This window comes from Antennarius striatus, chromosome 12 (assembly GCF_040054535.1).
Source record: "Antennarius striatus isolate MH-2024 chromosome 12, ASM4005453v1, whole genome shotgun sequence".
NCBI lineage: Eukaryota > Metazoa > Chordata > Actinopteri > Lophiiformes > Antennariidae > Antennarius > Antennarius striatus.
In genome coordinates, this window is record NC_090787.1 from 7,524,955 (window position 1) to 7,541,471 (window position 16,517).

At 37.3% G+C, this 16,517-nt stretch overlaps 1 protein-coding gene across 1 annotated transcript in view; it reads right to left on the bottom strand.

Annotated features, from left to right (window-relative positions):
* Positions 1 to 16,517, bottom strand: part of lrp1bb (low density lipoprotein receptor-related protein 1Bb) — a 235,286-nt gene that overhangs the window by 81,754 nt on the left and 137,015 nt on the right. Inside the window, exons 22-31 of the mRNA XM_068328763.1 lie at positions 16,168 to 16,368; positions 13,762 to 14,007; positions 11,271 to 11,468; positions 10,464 to 10,668; positions 5,510 to 5,674; positions 4,939 to 5,183; positions 1,414 to 1,545; positions 1,000 to 1,227; positions 435 to 609; positions 2 to 96 (exon numbers count right to left, since the gene is read on the bottom strand). Coding sequence (XP_068184864.1) covers positions 2 to 96; positions 435 to 609; positions 1,000 to 1,227; positions 1,414 to 1,545; positions 4,939 to 5,183; positions 5,510 to 5,674; positions 10,464 to 10,668; positions 11,271 to 11,468; positions 13,762 to 14,007; positions 16,168 to 16,368 — 1,890 coding nt within the window. The remainder of the gene's footprint in view (position 1; positions 97 to 434; positions 610 to 999; positions 1,228 to 1,413; positions 1,546 to 4,938; positions 5,184 to 5,509; positions 5,675 to 10,463; positions 10,669 to 11,270; positions 11,469 to 13,761; positions 14,008 to 16,167; positions 16,369 to 16,517) is intronic.

Sequence of the window (16,517 nt, forward strand, 5' to 3'; positions counted from 1 at the left end):
CCTACAGGATCCCTCTGATTCTGGTGGAGAACCTTGCTGTTACTTCCATCCATGTTGGCCATGTTAATGGTGTTGCCATCTGTCCAGTAAATCTTCCTGCAGGAAGAGGTGTGAGGTGAATATTTAGCAGTCCAATTAAGCCTGGAATGTTATGTGTTTTACAATGTAAAACATGTATTAGAAAAACAATGTAACTTAGTCAATGTTACTTTGTTATAACATGAAAACATGAGAGCATGGCAATTGAATTTGTTCAACAACCTTGTAAACAAGTACAAGAGCTCCCAAACTTGAGAAAACACATTTTCTATGAAACAGAAAAAGCTTTGATCGCTCTCTCAAAAGAAAAATTAAAGCCTGTAGTCTGGTTGTTTAATATTATGCATTGAAGGTGAGGTGCTGATGAAGTGCACAGACTGCTCTAATCTACTTACCCTTTGGCGGGGTGCACTACAAGACATCTTGGCTTATCAATGCCGTAGATGATGGAGGTCTTCAGGGACCCATCAAAGCGAGCCACATTGATTTGCGACTCGTCATTTTCAGAGCTGAGCCAGTATAAGTTCCTGGAAAGCCAGTCTAAAGCTAGACTGCGGCAGTTCACCATGTCTGTCAAGGAGAGCATGGAAAAAAGAAGAAAGTATTAACACCAAAGTGATTTACAAAGCTGTAATTGAATTAACTCAGGTAAATATACTAGCTGTAGCATAAGCCAAATAAAGTATACTGAATATAATGACTCCATATTTGTAGTAATTACTGAATATGTGCTGTGCCTGGTAATCACGTTAAAGATCGGGAACAATAATTGTATTGATTACTATAATATATTTAACAAGAATTACAACTGCATGAGTAACAAAAACAATCAATAAGTCACATAACACTATGGCAATTCAGGTGGGTAACTAATAAATACGACCGGACATACACATGCACCGTAGTGTTGACTCCTACAATCTTGACTTAATTTTGTATTGATGCCTGGATTACACCCACCTGCAGAAATGATGGTCTCCAGCTGGGTACCATTGATGAAAGCCCGTTTGATGGTTTGAGTTTTGATGTCAGCCCAATAGATCCTCTCCTCCTGGGCATCATAATCCACCACCGTGACATCATCAATGTCTGGCACTGTAAGCGCTGTCATGACGTTCATATAAGGGTTGTCAATGTCCACGCCGCGGATTTCAGAGCGCCTCACATACAGGAGGAACCTTTTCAATGCTGATGAGATGATCGAGAGATTAATAATTCAAGAAGGTGAACTTTTGAATAACTTGTCACATGTGAGAATGTGATTAAAAACAGGTTGAATGTCACACATAAATACATGTCATTCAAATTACGATTACATTTTACTTTGACAACATAATTGAAAGCATGAAAAACAAGAATGTTGTTTCAGCTCACCAAAGCAGGACTGTTTGTTGGACGAGAGCTTCATAAGGTGTGGACAGGTGCAGGACGCAGTGCGGTTGTAATTGATGAGACACAGATGTGAACACAGACCACGTCCATCATTCTCTTCACATGGGTTGGAGGCTGATGGAAGGGAAGAATGATCGCAGCATAAGAAGCTGAGATTGTGTGCCAGAGTTAAGGATAAATGCTGGATTCAAAATTGGACTAAAAGCCTTTGCAACATGAAAGTAGAGGTCTGTTTGATTGTTCCACAGAGAGTTAGTACATAGCCCAAAACTGAGAACAAAGTTTGACTGAAAACATATACAATTGAAATATTTTCTTGCAATGCAGAAACAAAAAGTGAAACACAAAAAAAAAAATATATATATATATATATATATATATATATATATATATATATATATTTGGGGAAATTGCGTCTGTCCCTGGATGTGTCTACAGAAATGAAGAGACAGAGATAAACAGTATAATATAATAATGCATGTCAAATGTATTTATGTGCATTATTGAAGAATGGCACAACTAATATCCATATGAAAACATCAAGCTGCTAACCAAGAGTTTCCAAAATTTCAACAGCTTTCACAAAAACATTTGGAGCACTTGGCACCGAACATTTTTACTCTTATTCAGAATGAATCGTTTCAACAAAGCTGGAGACATTCACAGAGTTCAATTATTACCCATTATGAGGAAATCACTTTTCAGGCATCAGATGCATCCCTTTCTCCATCTTCTACTTTCTCCATCTCACACAAGCTCATTCAAAGTTAATTTCCCAGGCTCCCTCAGTTACATGCTGGAGAGCCCCATATCATCACAAAGGGGCTCATTTAAGGCACAAAAAAAAAAAAAAGTTGTGACACAGTATGCTAATGGGAAGACATCTGAGCAGTACTGCATTCACCCGAATTACGCTCTTGAGGGATGACAGGCGGCAACCAGAGAGCCATTGTATTTGCTTGCTCTAAACATTCAGTTTATGTGTGCAACAAACAACCACTAAATGCAAATATGAATATTCTTTGAAAAAAGAAAAAATGCAAATATTTAGTGCAATTTTCACATTCAGAAAAGGCCTGGTATACAGAAAAAGGCTTTAATATGCAATCTTTCAACAGAGTTGCTTATTTATGTTATGCTTACATGTTTCAAAGGCATATTTGTCATGATAATCATGGCTTGGCATGTCAGCCCACATCTAACTAGGTATGTTGTAAATGTCATGAATATTAAATCTTTAATTAAAAAGCTCTGCACATACAGCATATAAATTGTGAGTACAAATAGATCTACCAGCCACACCTCCTTATCTCCTTCATTATTTACCTTCGTCCAACCTTTATTTTGACAGGTAATCTTATTGAGTGTCATTGGTTGTCATTCTCAAAAGAGACCCATGAAGACAAGTTACAGATAGAATGCTCATTATAAAGACAAAACAGGGATGTAAAACTGCCAAAGTAGTCTGATATTAAAAACCATTTAAAAGAGCAAAACCCCATGGACAATCCTGTCAGAAAGTAGCTTAATACTACAATAAATACAGGAATATATGGATGTACTGTAAATGCTACTGGAATGTGAAATAATCCACTTGGCAAATAATTAAAGTTAACTAAACAGCAATTTTACATTTAAAACTTATTCCATGTAGAATCCTAAGAGGTATTTCCATCCACAATTTGCTATTTATGAGTGAAATGAATATGGATTTTGTAACTGCCAATAATTACCCGGTTATCTGTTGTAAGTCATTGACAGCCTTCACATATATGAACATTTATTCTGAAAACTAATTTTGAAACACAACCTTGCCATTCAAGTGATACAAAATACATTTCCAGGCTTCACTGTGGCACCTGACGAAGAGCTCAGTGCACTCTTCTTCATCCGCCCTTTGTTTGTCCCTGTTCCCTGTTCATAGAGCTGCACATCTCCAGTCTTGGTTCTGGTTAGAGTGGATAATAGCAAGCTCCTCCCCAATGTGTTTTTTTTTCAAACAGGATTAGTAAAGCTTATTGGCTTCTTTGGGAAATCAGTCCCCTTTGCTCTCACTTATCTATAGTGAACAGTCATGAGAATGCAGAGTATGTGATGAAAACATGCAAATTAAATTGTGACAGAAGCAGAGGCAGTGAAATCACAGTGGAATAGATGCTGACGTGATTACAACCGCAATAATGATGATTGAAGGGTGTGGATTAGATTTGCAGAAAGCTGAAAATGCATAAAAGGACATAAAATCAAAACTGCAATGCTAAAAATTGTCACTGTGATGGAAACCAATCCATCACTTCATTTGTACTGGAATACATTGCCAAAATATTTCATAATCCTGTTTTATTTCAGTGCTTCTGCCTTAAAATTTACTCAAAGCTCACATAATTGAGAGAGGCGGGTCAATAAAAACAGATGTGTTAAATCCAGTTTGGCAAAATACCTTGTAAAATGGCCAGCATATAAAATTTGAAGATTGGCTTATATATTCAGGATTCCTGTCAGCACATGCATCTTTTGTGGTCAGAATCTTGGCTTGTTTTGCTTCTCACAAAACTGATTGCCAATTCTACAGTGACACACACAAATTCAGAAACACTGAAAAGAAATAGCTGGCAGACAAATGAAGTTTCAGATTTATGTTGTGTAATTCCTGTCAACATAACTTTGGCAGAATTAATTTGATCATTGAACATGTTTTGAAATTTTTCAGTGCTGATCGATGAAACTGGTTTAATGTACACATACACATAGCAAGCTCCTCCCCAATGCATAGAAAAATATAATAATATGGATGGGAGAAAACAGACTCAGATGTACTGTTTATTAAGCTAGTTAATTCTCTGCAGGATAACGTTTGCATTCCAACACACAAGCATTGAAATTTATTTAAATTGTTTATACTGAGGGTTAAATATATCGTTTATTATGTTAATATCGATAGACAATGTGTGAGCTCCACTTATAAATATTAAATATACCTAATTAGCCTTGTGTTATCCAATAGTTTTACTTTCTTATGTTATTTTATCACTTTATCACGACCTACTGACCGACTGACCAGCTGAGAGACAGGCAGATAGACAATGGAAAACCATAATAATTGGAAACTAATCGGAACATGTTCTTAATCCCATCCTAAGAAAGGGGAAACAAATCCTCACAGTCTTTTATACTGGTGCTGGTCAGATATGTGCATTTTTTAAGGGGTTTTCACATCTGTGGGGCACATTGGCTAGCTGGATACATAAGTTCACTAGTTTAATTCAGATGTAATTATGTGACATTTAAGCATTGTTTATTTACAATTAAATTGCATACTAAATGGTATTTAACATCTGGAAGACGCATTTTAACCTCATTCACTCATGCCATTTAACGCTCATTCAATAACATGGGTTAAATTCACTGCTGTTAATAGAAATGTAAATTGAGGTGTTAAATACTTGCTGGGTCTCAAGTAATATAGTGAGATGTCCCAGAAAAAAAAGACAGAAAAACTGTTCTCACCTTGTGGCTGCCTGCTGGGGTGGAAGATCTGCAAGTCAAATGGCTGAGCACTCGTCTTCTGGATGACTGTGACATTTTGGCCGGTCCATTTATTAGCTCTTGCTAATGTGTTTGTCCTCCAGTCTGTCCAGTAGACATTACCTCCAAAGAGAGACACAGCAAAGGGATGGGACAGGTATTCGTGGCCCCTGAGGATCTCAATGACCCCACTTCCATCATAGAGTGCAGAGAAAATGGCATCAGAGCTGTTAAAAAGAGACCAAAACAAAGGGCCATATCAAAGTTTAAACTGGTCTTCAAATGCATAGAAAAAGAACAGCAGTGGCAGGCAGATCAAAGCGCAACCCACCATAACACACATAGAATCATTCAATTGTTCAAGAGCTCCAAACTAAATATGGTCATTGAGCATGATATCTAAGGCTTGATTATTTTATGCCATATGGTGGGATGAAGTTTATATTAAATGTTTAATGATGGTGACTTTCACAATATTCAAAATCCCACTTGTATTAAAGTTATAAAAGCTGTATATGTTGGTGGATGCTAAATAGAAGCACTAATGGAATACCGTGCATCCGTCCAAACAATCCTCTTCTCCAAGTGATCCAGAGTCAGTCCATTTGGCCAGGCACCAATCTCCATTTCTTTGAACACAATGTGTCGACCTCCCCCACTCATAGATGCAGCCTCGATTCGGGGGAAAGTAGCATCCCAGTCGGTCCAGAAGAGGATCCTTGGAAAAGAAACCCAAAGGCAACAATTAGGATTTACTGCACACTACATAATTTTATGGGTTTCTTTTACATCAAAGGAAAGGGCTCTATAACCACCTGACCAGAAATGCATTGGTATTTCTACTCACTGCCATACACAGTGGTTACCAATCCGATGGTCTTGTAGCTGTATGCATTAACACAAACAACAATAATGACTGTCCAACAACAGCATCAGTGATCGACGAGAAACCTCTACATCTGCGGCAGGTCTCAAAATGGGTGCCCATCTGTTTTATTACGGTTTTCTCTTCACAGATCATTGATGCCTGAAAATGAACACCATCATTGATGTGACCAGTGACAGTATACTGTGTCCTGCGCCAACTCAGGAATCATCGCCTGTGTCCTGCTTTGGCACGCAAAGTTAGGTGGAATAGAGGAGAAAAGGGATGCAGCTTAATTCAAGTTTAAATCATGTCCTGACGACAACGAAAAACAGTGTTAGGAAGAAATATTCTTGTCCAGATCAATAGCCTTATTCATTCGATAGGGCCTTCCTGATCGATGACCTACTCCTTTGAGTGGATTCAAGTAATTAGATTAGAATTATGGCTCTGGAAAGGAAATACGCCTTTAGACACCAAAAGCACTCATTAATCCTACTCTCCACAGCCATGAAATGCAGTCATCCTCCTAAATGTGACAGAATACTATAGTAGAGAGTGCATGAGCAGATTATTCATTTCATAAAGAGTGTTAAATTGATTTTAGGAATGTCTTGGTTTTGCTTTAATCTTAAATATACTGACCACAATATACAGCCACTGGCCAGTTCTCAGACGCACTTATTCAAAGTAAGTGTGAAATATTAGCTACATGCCAACAACGGGGACAAGTGATTCAGATATTTGGATGATATACAGTATTGTATATCATCTAAGAACATATTATATTCTGGCGATAAGAAAAGGACACAATCTCTCTCCAGCAACACAAAGCATACTGCACAGGTGTGAAATACTCAGTATACTGCAATGCCAGAGCGTTTCATTGAAAAAGGTCAATTAGTGATAAGTTGTGTCAGTTGTTCCTATAAATTACAGTTTGTGTTATCAAATATGTGAAAGGAAAATTTCAAAATTGAAGTCGATAAATAAATGAATAAATAAATATAATTTCCCAAGTTATCTTCCAGTATGTGGGAGATGTGTGCACAACTTTTTATGGGGAAGAAAAATCCCTTGTCTCTCAAATCCTGCTGACAAAGTAAGTCAAAATTATATTTGTAATCATACGAACAGAAACAATAAAACACATACTAACCACAAAATAGCAAAAGACACCAAAATATTCAAATATTTCTGAATTGTGCTCCCAAAACATGTTAAATAGAGAAACTGATGGAACTTATTCCTATACCCACCCCAACTGTCGTACAATTAACCCTTTCATCATCACTCAATGCAAATGTATCTTCTATTCTAAGTCTTATACTTATCAAACACTTTATAATAATGAATCAGACTGTGTGACACTGAAATTGAAGGAGTACTGAAAATTTGAAAAACAAAACAAAGCATTAGGCTAAGATCCTAATTCTGCAGCCATTGTCTACAACCTTAGCTGCCAAAAAGAAAAGAGGTGTAGGGCAGCAACAGGCCACGATCACCATTAGCCTCGGTTGACAATGGGTGATACAGATGAGTCAACCCTCCTTCACACAGACCATGAAAGACTACGCTAATGGAGGACAAACAAGTGCATCCCACCAAACAGGGTCAGGGCATGTTTGCACTATTTGTTTTCCAATTCCTTCAATTTGTCTGTAGAAGTCAAAGTCAAAATGAAAGACGTACATTTTCACAATGCTCTCCTTTGAAACCATTGCAAAGGTAATATTTACTCAAACATTTCCTAAGAGTATAATTATTTTTCAGGTAAAGAAGCATAGTCCGAAATTCACTTGTCCAAGACACCCCAGCTCACACACATTGCTACTGATGTGATCTAAATAAAGATTCCATACATGAAGTCAAACACAACATATTATTTGAATACTGCATGAAGGGTAATTCTGTTAAATGGAGGACTAATGTATAATAACATTCACATAGCTGTATCATCAAGTGTTTTGATGTCTAGCTTGGTCTCCAGTCTCCACAGTACTGGAGCTTTTGCTCTATACCACACTCAAGCACAACCGAAGACTTAATGTAGCTGCTGCTAAGAAACAATCCTGAGCCATATTATATATATTTTATATATATATATATATATATATATATATATATATATATATATATATATATATATATATATATATATATATATATATACATATATATATATATATATATATATACATATATATATATATATATATATATATATATATATATATATATATATATACATATATATATATATATATACATATATATATATATATATGTGTGTATATATCATCATCACCATCTTCCAACCCGCTTAATCCGCTAACGCAGGTCGCGGGGTAGCCAGTGCCTATCCTGGCAGTCTCAGGGCGTGAGGTGGGGGACACTCTGGGCACGACGCCAAAGTAACACGGAGCCACATAGAAACAAACAATATATATATATATATATATATATATATATATATATATATATATATATATATATATATATATATATATATATATATATATATATATATATATAAAAACATGAATAAATCCACACTTACTATGTCATTAAAATGATCATTTGTGAAACTAGAATGCAGCAATTAAGAACTTTAGCATTAACAATATTTTCACTCACTGGTTTACTAAATAAAATAAAAAAATCACGGGCAAAATTTACATCCTTATCTGGAATTGGTAAAATTTTATCGCCATATTTTAAAGTTAAATGATTTAATGCACGTTGACATAATAAGATTGGACATAAAAAAGTAAAACATTTTTCATCATACAGTGATCTCTCGTTACTCACGATTAATGTGCTAGAGGAACCACCCACAAAAACAAAATTCCGCAATATAGCGACAAACTATTTTTTATATATGGTAATTTAAATGTTTATGAACCCTCCCCATGCTGATATTAAACTACCTTCTCTAACACTCTTAAGAGACTGTTTAAAGCACTTTTGTGTCTCATGGAAGCGCGCTGCGTTACGAGACTGACGGAACATTTCCGGATGCCGTTTGCCAATTGAATGCACACACGGTATCACATGACTACCTACTAAAAATTGGCAATGAGGTGAAGCCGCACATATTGATGCGCGACTGCGCGAGGGATTACTGTACTCCTAATTTGGGAGTGAGGGGCAAAGTTGTGCAGTTATTAGCTGCAGAGACATCTGACTTAACTAGATGTCTCATATCTTGCGATGCTCAAAGCAGAAATCATGACCCAGTTACTCTAGACAGTCCACAGACCTTGTTGCAAGCAATTCCAATATAGTAACTTTCTTTTAGTTCAACCTAACTACAATTTGCAAAGATAGCATGTGGCTCATGCTTGTGATGGAGGAGGGATGAAAACATTAATAGTACCCACTCACCTGACCTGTGATGGTATATAACCTTATTATTATAATCTTATTTAGGTAATTAACCTCTAAAACTAAAAGCTGTTCTGAAAAAAAGTATGAGACAATGCACGTATGACATTTATCAATGCAAACTATGCCTACAAGCATTTGAAACAGAACAGAATACAACGAAATTCTGAAAGCAATTTGTTAAAACTAGTATGTCAAATTAATTTCCATTCTTGTGAGGCATCCTCTCATCCTCTCAACCTAAACCTGGACTGAAACACTTTCAAGACTTAAAATATAGGATAACTGTTAAGGTGACAGTCAACTGTATTGAAAATATTTGAAAATATAATGTATAAGTTCAACTTTGGAATGGCACCGCTGTCTCACTAACAGATTAAATGTGAGAAAAACATAAGTACGCGAATAACAATAATAAGATACAAACAAAATGTTGACATTTGATGAAATGTGTTTCTGAAATGTGTTGTTTTAGTTAAAAATTAGTCACAATAAATAAATAGCTTATGAGTAATTATAACAAGGAACACATATGTGTCAAGCTGCCCGAAATAACTTCACCCTAATAACTACACCGTAATTTCAAAAAATGGAGGACAGGTTTCTGAACTGTAATATTGTCAAAAAGCAGGAATACACGCATCAGTGCTTAACATCATGCCAAACTCTCTACCTCTGATGTTTTCCAACAAAAAAATTTAATTTTTTTTAAAAAGCTCGTTAAAAATATCTCATTCCCTGTTAAAAAAAAAAATTAATCAATGCACCATAATAGATGCTGCATGTTCTCTACAGTTTTCTTTGCTGCCATTTTAGAGCAACAGATCAATCTACAAACGCTCTTTCAATGTTTCTCAGTAAGATAAACAACCATGATGTCGTAAATTGGCCCCAATGGGAATGAGACACAAATCAAAATGAAGCATATTTTAGGCTTTCTGTTTGAAGGTTGCTAAAAACATAACCAGAGAAGAGCAACAGGAGAGAAAAGTGTATAAAGCAGCATCACTGATTGGCTATTTGCTTCATGACTCACCATTCCGGTGCTAGAATGGAGCACAAGGTACTGTTATGGATTAAGTCTATATAAGCTGCTGTAATGCACCTTAACACAGTAGGCTTCATACATCAAGCATGATGTGGATTTGACAAACACAAGAAGGTTGCAATTTTACTTCAGTCCAAAAAACACAGCATCTAATGGATAGCATGGCTCCAAACAGGCTCTGAATGTGTGTGTTCGTGCGTGACCTACCCCTGCCCTGGGTCGAGAGCGATTGCCCGTGGATGCTCCATGCCTCCAGCAATCAGCGTGGTGCGCATATCTCCATTAAGTTTGGCCACTTCAATCTGGTCCAAATTGCTGTCTATCCAGTACAGTTTACCTGTAATCCAGTCCACAGCCAGGCCCTCTGGGGTGGCCAAACCATGCTGCACGACCACCTCAATCCCTGTCACCCCTGAAACAACAACATCAATGACAAAATTGAAAGACAATGCAGGACTGGGGTCGATGTTTCTTTGTCCCACACAGGAAAACACTTTCAAAGCAGAGTAGTAAATTCAGAGCATTCCAGAGGAAAGCTCTTAAATTTAAAGATCACATTCTAGAGGGTTCCATTAAGCATGGCAAAAGGGTTTTGCAGCTGTATTTACAATCTAGCCATTTCCAATTATTCTCTGATGCTGAGGGTATTATATGTGTGTCTCACAAAAAAAGGTGGAATAGTTAGAGCTAAGGGGTGATTTCTATAGCTCCATTGAGGGAAATAAAGGGAAGAGAACCCAGTGAATGTACTGCCTTCTACAAAAAGAGAGGCTCTGATTCATAATTTTATGGAGGGAAGATATTGCACTCAAACTAGTGGAATACTTCTGATCATGTGGCCTGTACAACCCAAGATGAATTTTCAAGGAGAGACAATATCACCTCACAACATCAAAGAACAGTATGCGTAAATACAGTGGGAAACACCCCCCCCCCCCAAAAGAAAAAAAACCACAACTTTCTCTAGCCTATACGTCACAGCAGATTTTCGATATATGGCACATGTCTGAATACCTCCAGACTCGGAGAGCCTTCCTCTGTAGATCTTATCCTCCACCACGTCTGTCCAGTAAAGAAGGCTCCGATTAAAGTGGAAGTCCAACGCAATGGTGTTCCTCAACCCCGGCACCAGAAGGCTATAGTCCCGCTTATGAAGGTCTATCCGTCTTATCTCATGCCGGATAGAGAAAATAATGAAAGCCTCAAAGGGATCTGACATAAGAGAGAGAGAGAGAGGAAGTAGGCATAATATTTTTTTTAAGAATGCCAACATGTGCAGTTATGATTCCATTAAATTGTCTATTGAACAATTTGTACAATGTGTGAGATCATGTAGTTTGGGACAGAGTGAGAAAAGGTTGTGTGATGGTTAATGAACTGTGATGGTTCTTCTTTGACAATAGTGTACCTGCAAGTTCTCACTGATCAATACGTATATAAGCTTGTAAGATGTATGTGAAAAACAATGGTTTGGGGAGAAAACATCCTAAAATAGTACAGTATAAAAATCTTCCCAAATGAAAGAATTGCTACATGGATCTGAATCTTGTTCACATTAAAAACATATTAAAATGTTCGTATTTTAAAGATTTTTTTTTTTTTTTTTTTGTGAAGTCAAAGCAAAATTAAATAAAAAAGCAACACTGACAGGATTCATCTTCAATGGAATTTTGTTTAAGGTGGAGCCTATTCAGAGGAAAATAACATTTAAAGTGACTGCTTGAGTAATATACTATGGATTAGTAATTCCTTCATTCTATAAAAAAACTTCACCAAGTGCCAGAAAAAGAGTTAGCACGCTTGCTGCTCATGTTTATGAAGTACCTATGTCAAAACTTAGAACATAAATGTCCAGTACAAGCTTCACTTAAAGCCTGAAATGTCTAATTTTCTTTTTATGTTTAATATCAACCCAATTATCAAATGGTTTGCCAGCTAGCTTTCAAGGACGTAGTGTACCTTAAAGCAGAAAAATAGCCTAACCTTTTTTTTCAAGTGGCATGCTCATATATAATTAATGCAAGCTCCACATGTTGCAAATCAACTGCATCTTAACTGAATGTCTGAAAATGTCATATTATAATATTTATCGCATTTTATGCTGTAATGTAAACATGCAAGTGCAGTACAATAACCTTTTAACTGCACAAGACTGCAGTACATTGGTAATTACTTCACCACTATCTTTATGTACATCTGAAGCTATTATTTTGAATTTAGTACTTTCATTGATTGCTCTTTATGACAAACATGTTTGAGAACCGAAGTCTGAGATTACCTACGTATAACACAAGGCTACTTTTTCACTAACCTGAGCAGTGGCACTCTCCTGTCCTGACTCATCTGCTGTTACAGCAACCGGAAAAAACTCTTCCTCCATCTATTTGACTCTTGACTGTGCCTGATTGCCTTCATAGAGCCCACATTTGAACAAATGCACCGTTTTCTCTTCTGCGGATTTTTAGTAAATAATACCATAAAACAGAAAACAGCCTGCATGCAAGTCCTTGCTTCAATTACATGGTTTAGGGTTGTATCCAAAATGCCTAAAATGCTACCAGAGAGATTTTATTACTTGGACTAACAAAGGAGAGGAGAAGTGGATGTGTGTGGAGGGCTTCACAAAAGAATCCAATAACAAATTCTCTCAAGATTAAATTGGAATGTTTGTGTTTATATGCAAAATTTGATTTATGATGACACCGTATAAGTCAGATTGGCTTCCGGGTGGGGGGATTGTGTTTTCTTTTTCTGCGTTAATGTAAGATTAGAGATGTAAGTGCCATCAATCTTGGAGCGAAAGCAAGTAACCCAAACGAGTTTCATAAATCTGAATATGACAAGACAGCAGCATGTGTGTGGAACTATTGTGTTTCAAGCAGTAACACACTGACCTTGTGAAGTTAATTATTCAGTCAGAGAATAGTGGTATGCTTGACTTGATAATGTGATGTTACAGTGGCGAAACATTTGTGTTTGTGTGGGATTAGGGTCAAGTTGAACAACCGAGTGTACGAACAAAATGAAGCTCTGGTAGTTTGGGAGCACAATCCCCTCACTCAGCATCAGCACAGGTATAAACAGACGGGACTCATTGCCCAGACGCCTCTTCAGATTTGAAACTGATTGAATTTAAACTGACAAGACCATAAATCACCACCTATTACCATTATTCAGTCCATCTCTGCACAATGTAAGCAGAGAGAGACAGGCAATAAAATTCCCTATGTAGAAAATTGAGTTTTGTGGTTTTCCTTTCCAGTTATTCTCATCTAATGTGTAATTTTTGGATTATTAATTAATATTTAAAAGCAATATTATATTAATGCAAACGCTCAGTGGCATATAGTTCTAAAAATGTTTATAACTCAGATTAAAAGTTTTTATCAATTTGTATGTCCTTTAATAAGATTTAAAATCACTGAAGACAAAGACACATAGCATGACACTATCATGGCAATAAAATATCCCTCAATAACACATTAGGAAAGCTAGCCTTTATTACCGGCGCTGTGGCAGCTGTCTCCGTCTGGGTCGAGCGTCCATCCTGGATAACAAGAGCACTTCACTGTGGTCTTGTACTGCTCACACACCTGGCTGCACTTCAGGTGGCGGGTGCAGTAGTCTACCACCTCGCACGTCTTATTGCTGGAGTCCAGGTGAAGCCCGGGGGGACAAAAACACACAACTCCTTTCCCCGGTGCTACGGTACACTGGTGGCTGCAGCCCCCTCTGGCTACAAGACACATATCTGTGATGAAGAAAGGTAGAAAACATTAACTATGGAGACAGAGGAGGAGGGAAGCATATTTAAATTCAGGGTGCGTGGTGGTTCTGAAACCCACCTCTTCCCAAGAGTTCAGGAAATTCTGAAAGGTTTTAAGAATAGTCTGAGATACTCTCAACTCATGAATTAGAATATGTTGACATTCTAATGATGACAGGTGTTGTATAATGAGAACGCCTCAGTTCAGCAAGTTCTCTCTGGTTTCACCTACAGGTGAAAAACTCTTATTTCCACTACTGCCTCAAAAGACAAACAAAAAAAGAAACATATATGCTTGGTTTCTTTTCAAAAATGAGACAGATGTGTTTTAACTGCATGCTCTTTCCATCTCTTAAGTTTTTCTTGCGCACACGTCTGTCTTTTTAGGTGAGATGAAAATAATATGTTGATCTGATGTTTCATATTCACATTGACATCAACCCTCTTCCAGTCGAGAACAGGGGGTGGGGTGCTTGTGTGTTTGTTCCTTGTTTGTATGTGCTCTCAATTTATTAGTAGGTCCACATTCATACATAATAGTGACTGTAAATCCTGTCTGCCTGAGCTGGTGTAGATCAAACACTCAAGGTCCCTCTGAACACATAATTGTCGGTGAGGAGGCAGAAGCCCTCTTTCCAGCCATGATAACACAGACACTCGAAGGTCCTGTAGGGGCCCCCTGAGGCTTGGTTAGTGGCGTTCTAGAAAATGAACCCCCGTTTACACTGCTCACTTTAAGAGATTAGATGACTGAGGCTAATCGCTTGAGATCCTTTTCTTCCCTCTGAAGACTGCTGGACAAACACTTCCACATTTGCCATCATCAGAAAGCCAAAGTATTATCTCATGTTCTGTCCCTTTGGACTCTGGGAAAACACATACCAGTTCCTTTTCAGGGCTTGAGCTGCTGAATGTGAAGGAGGTGATATAGCTGGAGTCCACTGGGAACTGTTAGCCAACACGAGTGAAGAATTGAAATGAAACATGCTGAGAGATCCGGACACAAGCGATGTTGTCTGTTAGTCTGCGGTAAATTGGTCTGTCTAAATTGACACAGAATTTACTGTTCTAGGTTGATTAAAAATAAAATGTGTGCAATGATAGTGATAGAGCTTTTCTCAAATACAGTAAAAAATATATAAAAACAAATGTGCTGCAGGTTCAATTTGTAAAATAAACATGTTTCATTTGGTCTTAAACAGAGTCACAAACAGTGGTGTTGCCATCCTCACATGGACTGACAATCAAAGAAAGTCAGACAAATTGGAGGCATTCTACAATCCAAGATGCCTAACAATCCCCAGAAGTTATTATTTTTGACAGTTTTTGTTGGTCTCCTCACTTTCAAGTTATCCCTCAGCCAAAACATTTCTTTTGAGTATCAAACACTAACCCCCTGTAGGCTTGGAGTGCATTATAAACAGTTCTTTGAGGTAAACCGCAGTTCCAGTCAATTGATTTTCAATGGTAACATTGAATTTCAGATTTTACGGATTTTCACAAAAAAATCCGTATAAACCTATTTTAACTGTATTTTCTACCACATTCTTCAGCTGTCAGATGTGATATACAGTATATGATGAAATCAATGCCTGTATGGATAGTTTCACTCAGCAGGTCTGGGAGTTCATATATAGCTGGTAATAACTGGACAACTGGAATCTATTGTGAGCAATAAAATTCAACGACTTTAAAAACTACTTTTCAGCTAAACCATAAGTGTTCATGTCCACATATTAAGTTTTAGTCAACAACTGAAAGGTTCCATGTTAACAGGTTAAATTGATGCTATTTTGAGTTTTCTAACACAACAAACATCTATCTGCTATATAAAACATAATGGAGTAACGGTATATCAAACGCAGGGGAATATGTTGCATTGCCTGTGAATGTGATGTCATTTCAAGTGAGGTAAGAACAATATATTAATATGGTCTGAAAACAGACAGCGCACTAGCAAAACCTTGATTTACATTTCATCATCTCCATCTACTTTCAGGGACAGAAAATGCTGCTGACAATGGCCTTCATTTGAAAATGCCACCCGACATCATTTTATAAATGGGCTAAATGCAGAATGTCTGGATGAAATAAAGCAAACATTAATTTAAAATGTATGACTTGTGGTGACGGGACAAACATTACCACAGATGGGTCCTTCTTCGGAGCGGTCGGGACAGTCCACTTTGCCATTGCAGATCTTGTCGGGGGTGAGGCAGACAGAGGTGTCATTGGCACAAGGGTACTTGGGTGGCTTGCAGACGGCAGACTCACAAGACTCTTCATCAGAGCGGTCCTCACAATCAATGTCCCCATCACACACCCAGCTCTTTGTGATACACTTGCCTGTAGAGAAGGCAATGTGAACACATATCAGTATTAAGAGTTGTATGTTCTCCATACATCCAGTCAAATGACATTCAATTGGATAGTATGTCAGTGCAGCAGCACGTGTAAAAACAAAAACTTATGTGCCAATGAAGTGCACAAGTTTT